This window comes from Lytechinus variegatus, chromosome 8 (assembly GCF_018143015.1).
Source record: "Lytechinus variegatus isolate NC3 chromosome 8, Lvar_3.0, whole genome shotgun sequence".
Taxonomy (NCBI): domain Eukaryota; kingdom Metazoa; phylum Echinodermata; class Echinoidea; order Temnopleuroida; family Toxopneustidae; genus Lytechinus; species Lytechinus variegatus.
This window is the reverse complement of record NC_054747.1, coordinates 13184759-13199000: the sequence shown is the minus strand read 5'-3', so window position 1 is coordinate 13199000 and position 14242 is coordinate 13184759. Positions and strand designations below refer to the sequence as shown.

Below are 14242 nucleotides of genomic sequence, written 5' to 3'. Positions count from 1 at the left end.
ATGAATATTGGGAAGGGATAGATATATTATTTGTATTTCGCTCACTCTCTATGCACCTATTAAAAGTTTATTTCTTTTTTTCGTAGGTATGATTCAAAAGGGCTCCTAGAAGAAGATCTTTGTTTATATTGAGATTTGGTATTGTTCATGCACAAGTGTCTTCTTGTGTTGTAATGATGAAGAAAACTATGTCAGTAATAATTCCCGCTCAGTTGGTAAATATTGTCATATGAGCTGACCGATTGAGGTGTCGTGGCTGAGTGGATAAGTCTCCAGACTTTGAACCACAAGGTCCGGGGTTCAAATCCCATTGCAGCACTAGCATCCCTTGCCAAGGTATTTATATACCTTTGCCACTCTCCACCCAGGTGTAGTAAATGGGTACCCAACCAGGGTAGCCGTGCTAAAGCCGGGGGAATAGCATGCAGCGCTTAGAAACATTCGTATTAAGCGATATATAGTTGTTGCATATTATTATCATTATTGAACTTGTTCTGTTAGAGATCCCTGTCACAATTGGCTATCTATAATTCAATCATGACTTAAGACCATAATTTGAATTAAACGCGCGAATATGGCCGTGAAATATTACTTTTCCATTTATTTTTTAACATCAATTTTGTGATTTTTTTCCCCCCAGGAACGGTGTACACCAGGTGGCAGTGGAGCCCCCTCACAAGGACCATGAATACGCTCAATGGAGATATAGAGCCTTGATGCCGTCTATCACCGCTCAGCCCTCGCCATTCAAGAAACTTCCAACTCCAAGGAGGCGACATTCCATCATCGGTAAACTTTCCTGTGCTATTTTATCAAAAAGAAGTAACTAACATGAGAACTTATTTCACAAAAAAATATTGTCAAAGTTACCGAAGAAGGAAATAAGTATGCAAATAAAGAATGACCCAAGTCATTTTCTTGGTTAAATTGAGAGTCACGTATTAGATTGTTGTTTTCGCATGAGCCTATCTTTTGGGTGATTTTCATCAACTTATTGCACCAAGAGAGTGCCCGACTGGATGAAAACTAAACGAAATCCTCATTGGAGGACCTTGAAAATGATTATTGCTTTTCTTGATGTACTTCAAATGAAATAGCATGGGCTTAGGCCGTTCTTATATTCATATACTCATTAAGCATTGCCCTAGATGCTTAGATGTGTAAATACTTTACTGGTTGTCCTATCGATAACCGTTAATGGTTCTATTCTTAACCCTTTGTACTCTATCGATAACCTTTCATGATTCTATTCTTGACCGTTTGTACTGTATCAATAGCCTTTAATGATTCTTTTCTTGACCGTTTGTTCTGTCCAGGCGGTGATGGATGCTCAGAAGATGATTCTCATATTCCTGGTATCGAGGACGTCTCTGATCCTAGAAGATGCTGTCTCTGTGGCGTGATGGGTGATGACGACCCTAACAACGCTGGACGATTGCTATACTGTGGTCAGGTAAGTGATCAGAATCAAGTGTTGAGGCATCTTGATGTAGTGGTTCTGACTCCTGTCTCTCTTTATAAATGAGGCATGGGTTCATCTTATGGATGAATGATATTGGTAGATGATGATGACACTAACAATGCTGGGCTATGCTGTGGTAATAATGAAAATTACTCTACTAATTTTGCTATTGCCTCTACAACTCATACTTCTACTTTGCTTGTACTATTATTACTGCTGCTCCTGCAGCCAATACTTTTATCCTTCTATTTCTACTACTATTACTACTACGACTACTACGACTACTACTGCTACTACTACTACTAGTACTACTACTACTACTATACAATAACTACTAAACTGTCCTTTGACTCTCTTGTTTGTACAGGATGAATGGATCCATATAAACTGTGCCTTATGGTCTGCCGAGGTCTTTGAAGAGGTGGATGGATCCTTGATCAACGTCCATGCAGCCATCTCAAGAGGGAGAATGATGGTAGGAATTACAAACATTCACATCCCGGCTGATATTTCCTGATGGTCATGATGATGCTGTTTACAATATTGATGATTAACGATATCGTGTTCTTGATTAGGATGTTGATGATGGCGATGGTGATCATGACCATGATCATGAACAATGGTGGTGATGGTGATGATGATTGTGATGATGTTTCTGATTGTGATGATGATGATGATGATGATGATGGTGGTGATGATGTTGATGGTGGTGATGAGGATGATGATGATGATGATGATGGTGGTGGTGATGGTGATGGTGGTGATGAGGATGATGATGGTGATGATGATGATGATGATGATGATGATGATCATTGTGATGATGTTTCTGATTGTGATGATGATGATAATGATGATGATGATGGTGGTGATGGTGATGGTGGTGATGATGATGATGATGATGGTGGTGATGATGAACATTGTTGATGATGGTGATGATGATGATGATGATGATGATGATGATGGTGATGATGAACATTGTTGATGATGAACATTGTTGATGATGATGATGATGATGGTGATGATGAACATTGTTGATGATGAACATTGTTGATGATGAACATTGTTGATGATGATGATGATGATGATTGTGATGATGATGATAGTGGTGATGATGAACATTGTTGATGATGATGATGATGATGATGGTGATGATGAACATTGTTGATGATGAACATTGTTGATGATGATGATGATTGTGATGATGTTTCTGATGATGATGAACGCTTTTATGGCGGCTCAGCTACAGCCAGGGTAATAATATGATACCAATTATCAAAGCGCAGTAGAGTATATGCACATAGTAACTGCGCTATATAAATGGACCTATTATTATTATTATGGTGATGATGATGATGATGATGATTATGATAATGATGATTGTGATGTTTCTGATGATGATGGTGATGATGATGATTGTGATGATGTTTCTGATGATGATGATGATGATGATTGTGATGATGTTTCTGATGATGATGATGATTGTGATGATGATGATGAAGATGATGATGATGATTGTGATGATGTTTCTGATGATGATGATGATGTTGATGGTGATGATGATGACGATGGTGATGAGGATGATTACAATTATTTTGATAACAAAGTTGATAGCAATAATGATGTTCTTAACGGCGATGATGATAAAGATGGTGTTGATGACCATGACGAAGATGATGACGATGATCTTGATATAATGATGATGATTGTGGTTATGATGTTAACGGTGATGATGGGTCTAGTTTACCAAATGCAGGACTGTAATTCATCAAATCTTGTGTCCCAAGGTTCACACTTCGTTCCTTCTATAATCATTGACTCTTGTTCTTTCTGTGTCTTTGACAGAGATGTGAAGTGTGCAATAACTTGGGAGCGACGGTTGGATGCTGCAGTAGGGGATGTCCAGCAAACTTTCATTTCATGTGTGCCAGATCCAGGAATGCCATGTTCCAGGAAGACAAGAAGGTCTATTGCTTCCAACATGCTGATAAGATTGATAAAGCAGTAAGTACCCATCGCTAAAAGAATATTTGTAAAATATTAAAACAAAAGTTGGTGGAAATACAAAAATATTCATTGTGAGCTACAGATTATTTCCATTTGTAGAAATTTTGGTGGTGGTGATTTTTTTTTACCTGATTGCTAAGAGAGCTGAATGCTTGTAAGCAAGCAACCAGAGGACCGACAGCTTAAGGTCCTCTCCGAAGGACCTGGTACTGAGGATTAATGCCTTACCAAAGGGCACTAGCGCACCAAGTGGGAATCGAACCCGGGTCACCGGAATACAAATCCCACACTCTGCCGACTGAGCTATCGCGCCTATTATGAAAAAAAAATTGCGCACTGAAAAGGACTGACTGCTCGTCAATTTAGCTCTCGTCTTATGTAGTGGGCAGGGTATGTGACTTTGGATCTAATGGGTCACTTTGTAAAACATTGAAAATATTTCAGAGGTAAAATTGATTCAAGGACATCGTTGGTCAATGCCATGGAAGCCTTTTGACTGGCCTTAGAAATTGTCCCTTTGTGTTGTAACATAGAAATGTGACAGCTAGAAAAGTGACCTTGCTGTAAAAATATCAGAAATTAAATCTGTCTTCCTTGGCCCCGTCTTACAAAGAGTTACGATTGATCCGATCAACCTCAACTAGATGGAAATCCATCAATGTCCTAATTTAAAATTCGCACAATGTACTTTGTGAGTAAAGATAAGCATACTGAATTGTCAAGAAAATGATTATTGTATGAATATACATCATATCAAGAAAATATTTTGAATAAACATGCATTTTAGATGATGACATTGCTGGCTTTCCATACTTGTGGTTGATCGGATCAATCGTAACTTTGTAAGACGGGGGCCCAAGTCATAAATCATTTTAGTACCCGACAACGGGGATGGTCGGATTCACCTTGCACTCACAGAGATCACCCACACCATCTGTAAAGTAATGTTTTTTTAACGGAACCGTTCTTTCTGATGTGCAGATCATGGGTTCTGACTTGTTTGGTGTCCTGCGCCGAGTGTGCGTCAGCCTAGACAGCATGAAACTCAACAGGACATTCTCACAGGGGCTTGAAACCAAGAACATCAATGTGATGATTGGATCCTGGTCATTGGAGTCTCTAGGTCACCTGGGGTTCCTGTCAGACACTGAGAACAATCTCTTCCCATTGGATTTTGCGTGAGTATTAATGGGCTTCTTTTCTTCGCACCCACTTGGCTAAGGATAATTTGTACATGTCATAGAAGAACAAGACGTGTGGAACACCAAACAACTCAGAAAAAAGAGGGTCCCTGTTGTGCTTCCTGAAAATCCTCAATCTGGTGTAGGGGATAAAACCACTGAAAGAACTTGCAAATGTTTTGGTCTACAATTCCTTCTTGAACAATGTGGATGGTAATTCCAGATGGCAAGTCCGCTCATCGCCTATTATTTCCCACATAGTACAAAAAATAATACTCTCATTAAAATGATGAAGAAGGAGGGTTTAAAGGTATTGTGTATCTTTTGCTAAGTATTTTGTACATACCCAAAACCAACAATAAATCACCTGAAATGAACTTGGATATTTTCCTTTAGTTTGAAAAAAAGTACATGCTAATCTTTAACATGATACCAAACTGATCCACACCAATACTCAGTTGAATACAGAGGAAACTAGACGAGAGCTTAAAAAGATAGGAGACAACAATATTTGGATTTCAGGGTTTACACAAGCATGAGATATACACACTGTTCAATCTTCAGTGAAACTGCCAGGTAGTCCACTAAATGGATTGCCAAAAAAACTCTTGTATCCGGTTTTCTATTCAATTTTGCAACTTGAATTTTTACAATATAAAGATCAATAATTACTCTTGGGAATATGTTTGTTTTGAAGATAAAATGACTGATTTTGCTTTTTGCCAAAGAACCTTATTGTTGGTTGGAGGTGGTGGGTCACCTATTGACTTTCAGAGGTGCAAATCTTCAGGCTTTTGCCTAAATTATGTCTCTGGCAACTTCCCATTCCAGGCTTTCCGATGCTTTATATTTGGCTGCATATGTATGGCCCTTCAAAATTGTCCATTCATTTCCGGCTCAGTGAGTAGATCTGACTGACTGACATCCCTTTATTGTCTGTTTAGCAGTTTACATTGATTGAGTATAAAATGCAACAACTTTTCATGTTAGGACTTATATGAACAAGGCAAATTTAACTTTCTGTATGACAAATGTCTATTTTTTCCCCCTTTCTTTGCAGCTGTTCAAGAGTGTACTGGAGTACAATGGATCCATGCAGGCGGTGTATCTATACCATGCGCATCATTGAGGTGAATCCATTGACCTCCCCTACAACCCCTCAGGAGATCAACCATACCACAGAACACAGCCCAGGCAGTTATCCCTTCAGCAGGAAGTCCACCTTACAGGATGAGGATGATACAGACCTCCTCACGGATGCTCTCATGGAAGCCACAAAGGAGAGCAACGAAGCTGCAATGGCTCTTGATCAGGTTGCGGCACTTCTTGCAGGGTCTCAGACGGTCAGTGAGATCCAGAATGCAGCGGATGCACTGGCCGCAACGTCTTCGCTGTTTGAGATGGATGATGGTATCCTAGATTCCTTGAACCTTGATGCGAATCTGAATTCTGGTCTAGACAGCGATGGCATCATGGACATGATGGCTGATCTTGGCAACCTTGATGGTCTGAACTCTGATGGAGACTTGGGCGAGTTATCTGAGGCTGGAGAAAAGCTCCTGCCAACGGATAAACCTGAGTTGCTTCCACCAGGAGATTCTGCAAGTTTGGACATGGTGGATTTAGTTTCAGACACAGCTAAAGATCTGCAAGGAGAAACCAGTACCCCTCCTGTAGAAGCACCTCAAACTGCCAAGTCAGATATGCCATCTGGTTCTAAAGAAATGCATACTCCTGAATTAAACATGGACATGGTTGAAAAATCTGAAGAAGTAGGAGTGGAGGGAAGCATTGACCACAGTGTAGATATCACTGAAACTTTGGCTGATGTAAGAAACAATGATGATATTGAAAAGTCAAGTGATCCAAGCATTTCTGTTACTGTGGATGAGCATGCAGAGGTTAAAAGACCAGATTCACCATTAATCAGCCCCCAAAAGGTGCCATATGTGAAGTTAGTAGACATCAAGGACAAGCAGTTGGCCTCTATTGTCACATCAGATTCTTCAGAATTTTCTGATACTTTAGATGCTTCTCACACCTCTGTGCCAGTAGATGACCAGACTGAGGTAAGAAGACCAGAATCGCCTTTGATTAGCCCAAAGAAGGTGCCCATTTTGAAGTTAGTGAAACTTCCTTTGGAAGAACATGAAAAGAACTATACAGAGTCTGAAGACGGCTCTTCAGAAGCAACCTCAGAAATCTCTAGGAGCACAACACCTTGTTCTAGCAGCAGGAACTCTTTCGATAATCCTCAAACTTCTGGTGTTTTGTCAGAAAGTGTACCCCAAGCACCTGATCAACCGGGAAGTGATCCTGGAACAAGCCAAATTTTGGCACTTCCTTCACTCTCCATCAGTCCAAGTGGTGAGGACTCATCGTCAAGAGATCAACCGTGGGATGAAAGCCCTGAGGTCATGGACTTAAAGGAAAAATGTGATAACTCAAAACTTTCCAGAGAAGGAAATGTTCCTGGTCTTGCCAACTGTGATTCAGAACAAATTCCAGTCACCAAGGATCTTGCAGATGAATCCAATGATGTTAGAACTGTCCAGAATGATGGACTTATAGACCAAATAGATCATTCTTCCCGTACAACTCCAGAGAGAATGGAAGCTTGTTCCACTTCAAGTGTCGTACCTGAAGCATCATGTGAAGAACCTGTCAGGGAGGCAACCTCAGAAATGACTGTTCGTGCCCATCCGGAAATTAGAGAAAGCACCCCTGTAAATGAACAAACAATTACAGAAACTGATGTACTGGAGAGTGTCTGCCAAAAGAAAGAGCCTCTTAAGCTGTCTGAAGGAAAATGTGATGTTCCAGAAAACCCAGAATTCCTTGTGCGACAACAACACATGGACATTGAAATTACTCCTAAAGGTAACTTAACAGATGATGAAGCTGCGACTAACATCCCCAGCTTGAGTATCAACAAAGAGACTCTTGAAGAAGTCAAAACAAGTGAAGATGGCAATAATATACCTGACTGCTCCGCAATCATTCATATTGCCGAGCCAGAAGAACCAAGGGATACTGACAAAGATTGTATAGATGGAGCTCAGGACCAAGTAGATGGGCATGGGTTAAAGATGGACCTTCCGTCTGTGCAGGCTGATGTCGATGGGTCTGAAGAGACGAATGAGGCAGAAATACCTTTAGGAGATGCCAGTCAGTCATCACTGCAAAGTTCTTCCAAAGAGCAGACATTGGAAACAGGGTTGGTTGATTATTCAGAAGAAAAATCTCCAACTGAACAGACAAAATTGATTGAGGAGACCTCCCTTCCGGTACAGCAACAGAATAATGAAGTTGATATAGTTTCATTTGGTGACAAAATAGCTATAGGTGCATTTAATGAGGAGCAGTCCATGTCTAACTTAGATGATACGGTATGTCAACCAGTAGATGGGGTGGAGCCGTCACAGAGTCCAGTCAGAGGAGAAGGTGATTGTACTCGTGATGAAGAAACAAAAGTGGCAAACATTTCCCAAGAGCAAGGACATTCTATTGATGTACTTAGGGAAGATGACTTGCCACCACTTTCTTCAGGAGCAGAGAATGATGGTACTAGTGGCAAAGATGAAAAGTTAGTAAAAATGTCTGGAGAAGAACAAATGCAACACATAGAAATGAATTTTATGGATGATTCTTCAGTAGCCCATTGTGTGGGGATAGCAGCTGCTGCTGAACCAAATGCAGAAGATATGTCTGCTCCATCTTCTGTAGAACTTGATACTGATGCCATGGTAGTCGATCTAGATTCCTGCCACAGCACCGTCAGCAAACAAGGAGATAGCCATACTGAAAGTCCCGAAGGAAGACCTGTATTAGAGGATTTGCAAACTAAATCTCCCATACCAGCACAGTCTCATGCAGAACCTGATAGTGACCTCATTGTAGGCACCTCCACTGGCGGCACCCTCGCTGAACCAGCAGATAAACTTCCAGAAGAAGGAACATTTGTACAAGATCCCCTTCCTCTATCTCCTATTTCATTTCAATCTCCCGCAGCAGATGACAATGATGACATGGTAGTCACATCCACTAGTAGCACCCTCAATGAACGGGCAGATATCCGTACACAGTCTCCTGGAGAAAGTAGTTCCATATCTCCTGTAGAGCTGGAAACAGATGCCGTGGAAGCCACCTCCATAAGCAGCACATGCAGTAAACAGGATGACAGCCTTACCCATTATCCTGAAGATATTACTGTAGGAATTATTTCATCTCAATGTCCTAAACCAGCTCAAACTTTAACAGAACTGGAGACTGATGTTGTCGTAGACACCTCCAGTAGCAGCACACTCACTAAACAGACAGATGCCTTTACTCCTCATTCAGAAGAAGAAACATTTGTGCAAGATTCCAAAACTCAGTCTCCTGCAGCAGTTGACACTGATGCCATGTCAGTCACTCCAACTAGCAGCACCATCAGTAACAATGCAATAACAGCAATCGATTGTACAGTGGAAAGTGCCGCTGTCTCAGATTCAACAACACAGCCTTCTACTAAACTTAGTGCTGATGTTGTATCAATACCTTCCAACTCAACGAGCAGCGCAGATGTTTTGAACCATTCCAGTGGTATCGAGGGGCAAGATTCATATCCAGCATGTTCACCAGGTCCTCATCTGCCTGTCCAAGATGAATATACAACCAAAGAATCTCTACCAGACAGTTCTGACATTTTGACAGGGTTTCCTGATGATGACAGTTTATCAAACCCTGAAGATGGTTGTCATGAGGTACAAGATTTAAGCAGTGATGAGGAGGTTGAACCCATCCCGAGATTAGAAGAACCTGATCCAAGACTTGGAGACTTGACAAGTTCTCAGTCACCATCTCATGCCTTACAGGAAGACACAACTGGACCTGAAGTTGATACACCAACTGATGTTTGCCATGAACTTCCAAAGGACACAATACAGGATCATTTACAAGAAGAGAATGTGAGCGATGTTAAAAATGTAATCTCTAAAGTGACAGATCTTAGAGAGCCATCAAGGGAACTTGATTCTGGTTGCATTCCGGAACAATCTCCAACATCCCTTGTAAATGAGAATAATACATGTTTGCAAATGGCATCAGCAGAACAAAATGAGAAAGTAATGGGAGATGGGCATACTCATATCAGTACTGGTCATATTACGGAATTACCATTAGATGGTGATAGTGATGTTTCAGCTTCTGATCCTGTCAAGCATGTAGAAAGAATATTAGAAGACCTTACTGAACACAAGACAAAACAAAAGGAAACGGGTGATTCATCAGAGACATCTGCAGCTGCCCGATTGGTGCAATCTGAAAAAGGAATCAATATTGATGACGAAGGGCATTATGAAAACCAAGAGCTCTCACTGAACCACCGCGTTGAAGGCAAAGCTGAAGTCCTTGAAGTCGGTCTCAATTCTAAAAACTTGACAGAAGAATTAAGAATGCAGGGGGTAGGGGAAGAAGATATCATGGGGATAGTTGCATCCCAGAGATCACGATCACAGAATGTCTCAGATGGTACCAAACCGGTGGTGGCTGGCATTAGAACACCTCCAAGACGCCTAAGTTCAGACCCAGAACATGAGTCTATCTTCAAGGCACTTGCATCATCGTTATCAAATTCACTGGGAAAGAAAAACAACAATAATCGGAAGAGTCCTAGAACACAGGAAAGAGAACCTATTCTGTCTGCATTCGCTTCTGATCTTAACTATAGATGTCACAGAGATGCTAAAGAAAGTGATCCTGTCAAGATTGAGTCAAAGAAGACTGAAAATATTGTGTCTCCTACCACATCAAGACATCTCTTTAAGAAGTTTGACAGCCCTAAATTCGCTAATGCTTTCAAGTCTTTCATGGAAACAAAGCAAAAATCTCTGGGGAAGGTAGTAGATGATATGTTAGAAGATAAAGATTTAATTCCTGAAGAAAAGACCGATGAGACTAAGAAAAGGAGAAGCAGCAGGCTCGCAGGCCTTGATCTCTCCTCTGAAAGGTTTCACCATGTGCTGCCAAATGGAGACGACTCGCATTTAGCAGGTTCTCTCAAAAACCCTGATCAGATGAAACGGAGGACACGTCACAGTTCTTCAGATGTTGTGGAAAGTGACGATTCATCCTCAAAATTAGATGTTCTGGATGTTGGTCACAGAGGCAGAAAAAAGTATCCCATGCGAACAACTTCTTCAAGATTACTGAGAATTGCTGACAGCGGGGATACAGACAACCAGGTGTTCTCACAAGAAGAGAATACTATCCCTGATCAAGAATTTCTAGAAGGACAAGATGAAAAAGCTGTTATCAGGAAGTATGGTGATGGCAATGATGGTAAAAGACGGCTGTCCTCGGATGAAATTCTAAAAAGCCCAAGATCAAACCAAAGAAAAAGGTCCTATCTTGTAAGTCAGCAAGATGAGTTTGTTGGTGATCAAGAGGAGAAGGAGAATGAGGCTGTCAAAGGCAGGAGAGAACGTCCGAAGAAATCCATTGATTCGATATGGAGCCCTGAAAAGGAATGCGGGACACTGAATCATATCGAGGCTGAAGAGGTTGAAGGGAGACCAATGAGAACAAGGGGACTCTCCAGGAAGTCAAGTTCAAGAATAAAGGAAATCATTGCAGCAGAGCTTGAGGACGATGACGACGAGCAAGAAACAGAGATCGTTCAGAAGAGAGGAAGAGGAAGGCCAAGAAAGTATCCCACTCCAGTAGTTCAAAACAAGAACGTAGTTCAAAACAACAGAGGAAGAGGGAGACCAAGGAAGTCTGAATACAATGCTATAGAACAAGGTCTTTCGAGGGAACAAAGTGAAGCTAGAAAACGCAGTAGAGACAGTTCTGGTGGTGATAGAGTGTCTGAAGAGGGAAAACCTGGAGATGAAGCCATGCCTAAAAGGAAACGCACAATGCTCTCGGATCAGCCAACAGAAAAGGATGAAATTCCTGATCCTAATGAATGTGGTGATGATGACAGCAAGAAGAGAACAAGAAGTGAATTAACAAGTACATCTGATGAGGAGCAACAAGAATCGGAGGAACAGTTTCCAAGATTGAGGACAAGAAGCTCTGCAAAGAGATTAAAACCTGGAGAGCAGCCTATAGAGGGTGAAAGAGAAATGGACAGCAACTCTGATCTTGGCACCCAAGAAAGAGAAATGAATTCCAATAAAGAGTCTGCGGTTACTCCTGGAACCCCTGGAGATGGAATGGAGGGTAGGCACATTGGTGCATCCAAGCAAGACAGTACCATGCCAGACGAGGCAGCAGTGATACAAGGGAAAGTTGCATTGACTGAAGAGCCAGAGCAGTCACAGGAAGTAGATTTCTCCAGTGAGTCTCCGAAGAAGAACCAACATTCTAAAAAAAAGGTGAGAATCTCTGTGAAGATAGATCCTGTGACAGGAGCCATTTCTGATGTTATGACTTGTAGTGATGTTGAGTCAACGGAAGATGATGAGAGCATATCCAATGATCCACCACCACCAAAAACTCTGTCCATTGAAGCTAAATCACCTCAGCCTAAGTTGCCTGTCCAGACACCATGGGATATTTTCAGCAAATCCACTCAGGGAGCTTCTGACCTGCCCAACAGTAATCAGAAGATCTTCTGTGTTCAGACCAAGTCCAATACAGGAACAAAGAAGATGATCATTGGCAAAGACGTTACTACAAATGAAGTCATCTATGGGAATGGTCCAAGAAGTGTCAGGAATCCTACAGTGGGCCCAAGGTTCCGGGGACCAAATTTAAACCGTATCCCTGGTGTGCAGCACAATAACACCAGACAGGCGAGGACAAGAGGACCATTCTCAAGAAGTAGTCCAGTTGTGTGGGAGGGCTATACTCTGAAATCTAGTACTGATGCCAAATTAGTCAATGGTCCGGGTGTTTCACAGCAAACAAGTGCCGGTTTGCAATCCTCGTTTCAACAGAAGATACAAGGTAGTGTTGCGAATGTTGCTGGACAGCCTATGTCAATGACTGGACAACCAATGTCCAACGTCATGCCCGATGCTGCTACTAGTGTCCTTTCATCTCATGGAATGCCAACTTCTCAAGGTTTCCAACATCTACCCCGTACAACAGTAGTGGCAACGACCATTGTTAGCACTTCAGGCTCTGCTGATGTCCTGTCGGTGATCACCTCTACAGCTGCTTCTAGTACTCTTACCAGTTCCGCTCAGGAACAATACCTTTCTATCCTTCAAAGGTCATATCAGGGTGCTCAGATGCAGCAAGCCAGTGTTTTATCTGGAATGATGCAACAGTCCTACCCGCAGACAGGTCTGCTCCAAAACCTTGGTATGCCACATAGAGGTGCTGTCAGTCCAGAAGTGACACCATTCATCAACCAAACGCATCCGGCCATCATGGCATCACCAACCCTCCAGACCTTACAGACGATCCTCCAGCAGGCTGGGGTTCAGTCATCCATGGGCCAGATGACACCAAGTGCTTCCTCGCTCACACCCAGTCCCCCTCGTATCATTCCAGTCAGTCCTCTCGTGCCGACCTCCCCATTGGACAACTCCATCTCAGGGCTCATCACCTCACTTTCTCAACCTTTCCCACAACAGCCTGCAGTAGTTCAACTCGATAGTTATAGCGAATCATCTCCATTCCATATTGAGCACTTGTACGCGAGACAGAAGCCTGGTGGAGCCAGCAAGAGACGGAAAACCCCTCATCAGGTCAAGGTCTGGTTCGATTCCTACGGCAATTTGAAGAATGAAGACGATGAAAACGAGGATACACCAAACAATGTCCATAGTCCGTCTCCTGTCAAATCCCCACTGGCCAAATCGCCGCCTGTCAAGTTGCAGTTGGTCAAACCACCATCGGTCAAGTCACCTGTCAGGATGAAGAATCCAACCAACTCGTCACGGGCACGTGTCAAGAACCCGACCTTCGGTGTGGACGAACCCAGAAGCAGCAAATCTGCGATCAAGATGTCCAAGAAGAAATCCAAAGGTTCTGATGCTTCGTCAAGTTGGAATTCCAGCACCAATTTTGATCCTTTCGCTGGTGAGTAATCCCAGATCATATTTCATACCCTGTGAATTTAGGAAGCCATTACATGTAGGTCATACATCAGCATAGTTTACTGTAATTTACACAGATTGTACAGATTTTGATATGTGTAAACAGGAGAAATAGACAATCTTGTAAATTATATCAGTAGGTTGGTAACACTTTTTTCTAATCATTTCCGGAAAGTCTGTAGCCGTTGCTTTTAAACCTTTATTAACAGTCTTAACAGGTTGATAAATAATATGTTTATGTTGAGCCTCATCTTGAAAAAAAAAGAAGCAACGATATCATCTCTATTGCATAAGCAGCGGCCCCCTCTGCTGCAAATAAATCAGTAAATCCACCCCCTTTAAAAATCTTACATTCTCCTGAATTCACCTTTGAACTAGAATGCAGGAATACCTGCAGTTCAGGACAATATCATAGAAATTAGAATTGACATTTTAAAGGATGGACCTTCTTGTCAGTTTTTATTCATTAATGAATTACATGTGTAGTCAAAGCTGCTTTGGAGAGATCGCCTTTTCATCAGGACACCTGTTTATAAAGACTATAGGTTGAATTTCCCCCC

The 14242-nt window shown here is 41.9% G+C and overlaps 1 protein-coding gene across 1 annotated transcript in view; it reads left to right on the top strand.

Moving 5' to 3' along the window:
* LOC121420004 overlaps positions 1 to 14242 on the top strand; it is a 66078-nt gene that overhangs the window by 39741 nt on the left and 12095 nt on the right. The window contains exons 17-22 of the mRNA XM_041614515.1: positions 641 to 789; positions 1317 to 1453; positions 1830 to 1937; positions 3305 to 3463; positions 4448 to 4644; positions 5708 to 13665. Of these exons, the coding sequence (XP_041470449.1) occupies positions 641 to 789; positions 1317 to 1453; positions 1830 to 1937; positions 3305 to 3463; positions 4448 to 4644; positions 5708 to 13665 (8708 nt within the window). The remainder of the gene's footprint in view (positions 1 to 640; positions 790 to 1316; positions 1454 to 1829; positions 1938 to 3304; positions 3464 to 4447; positions 4645 to 5707; positions 13666 to 14242) is intronic.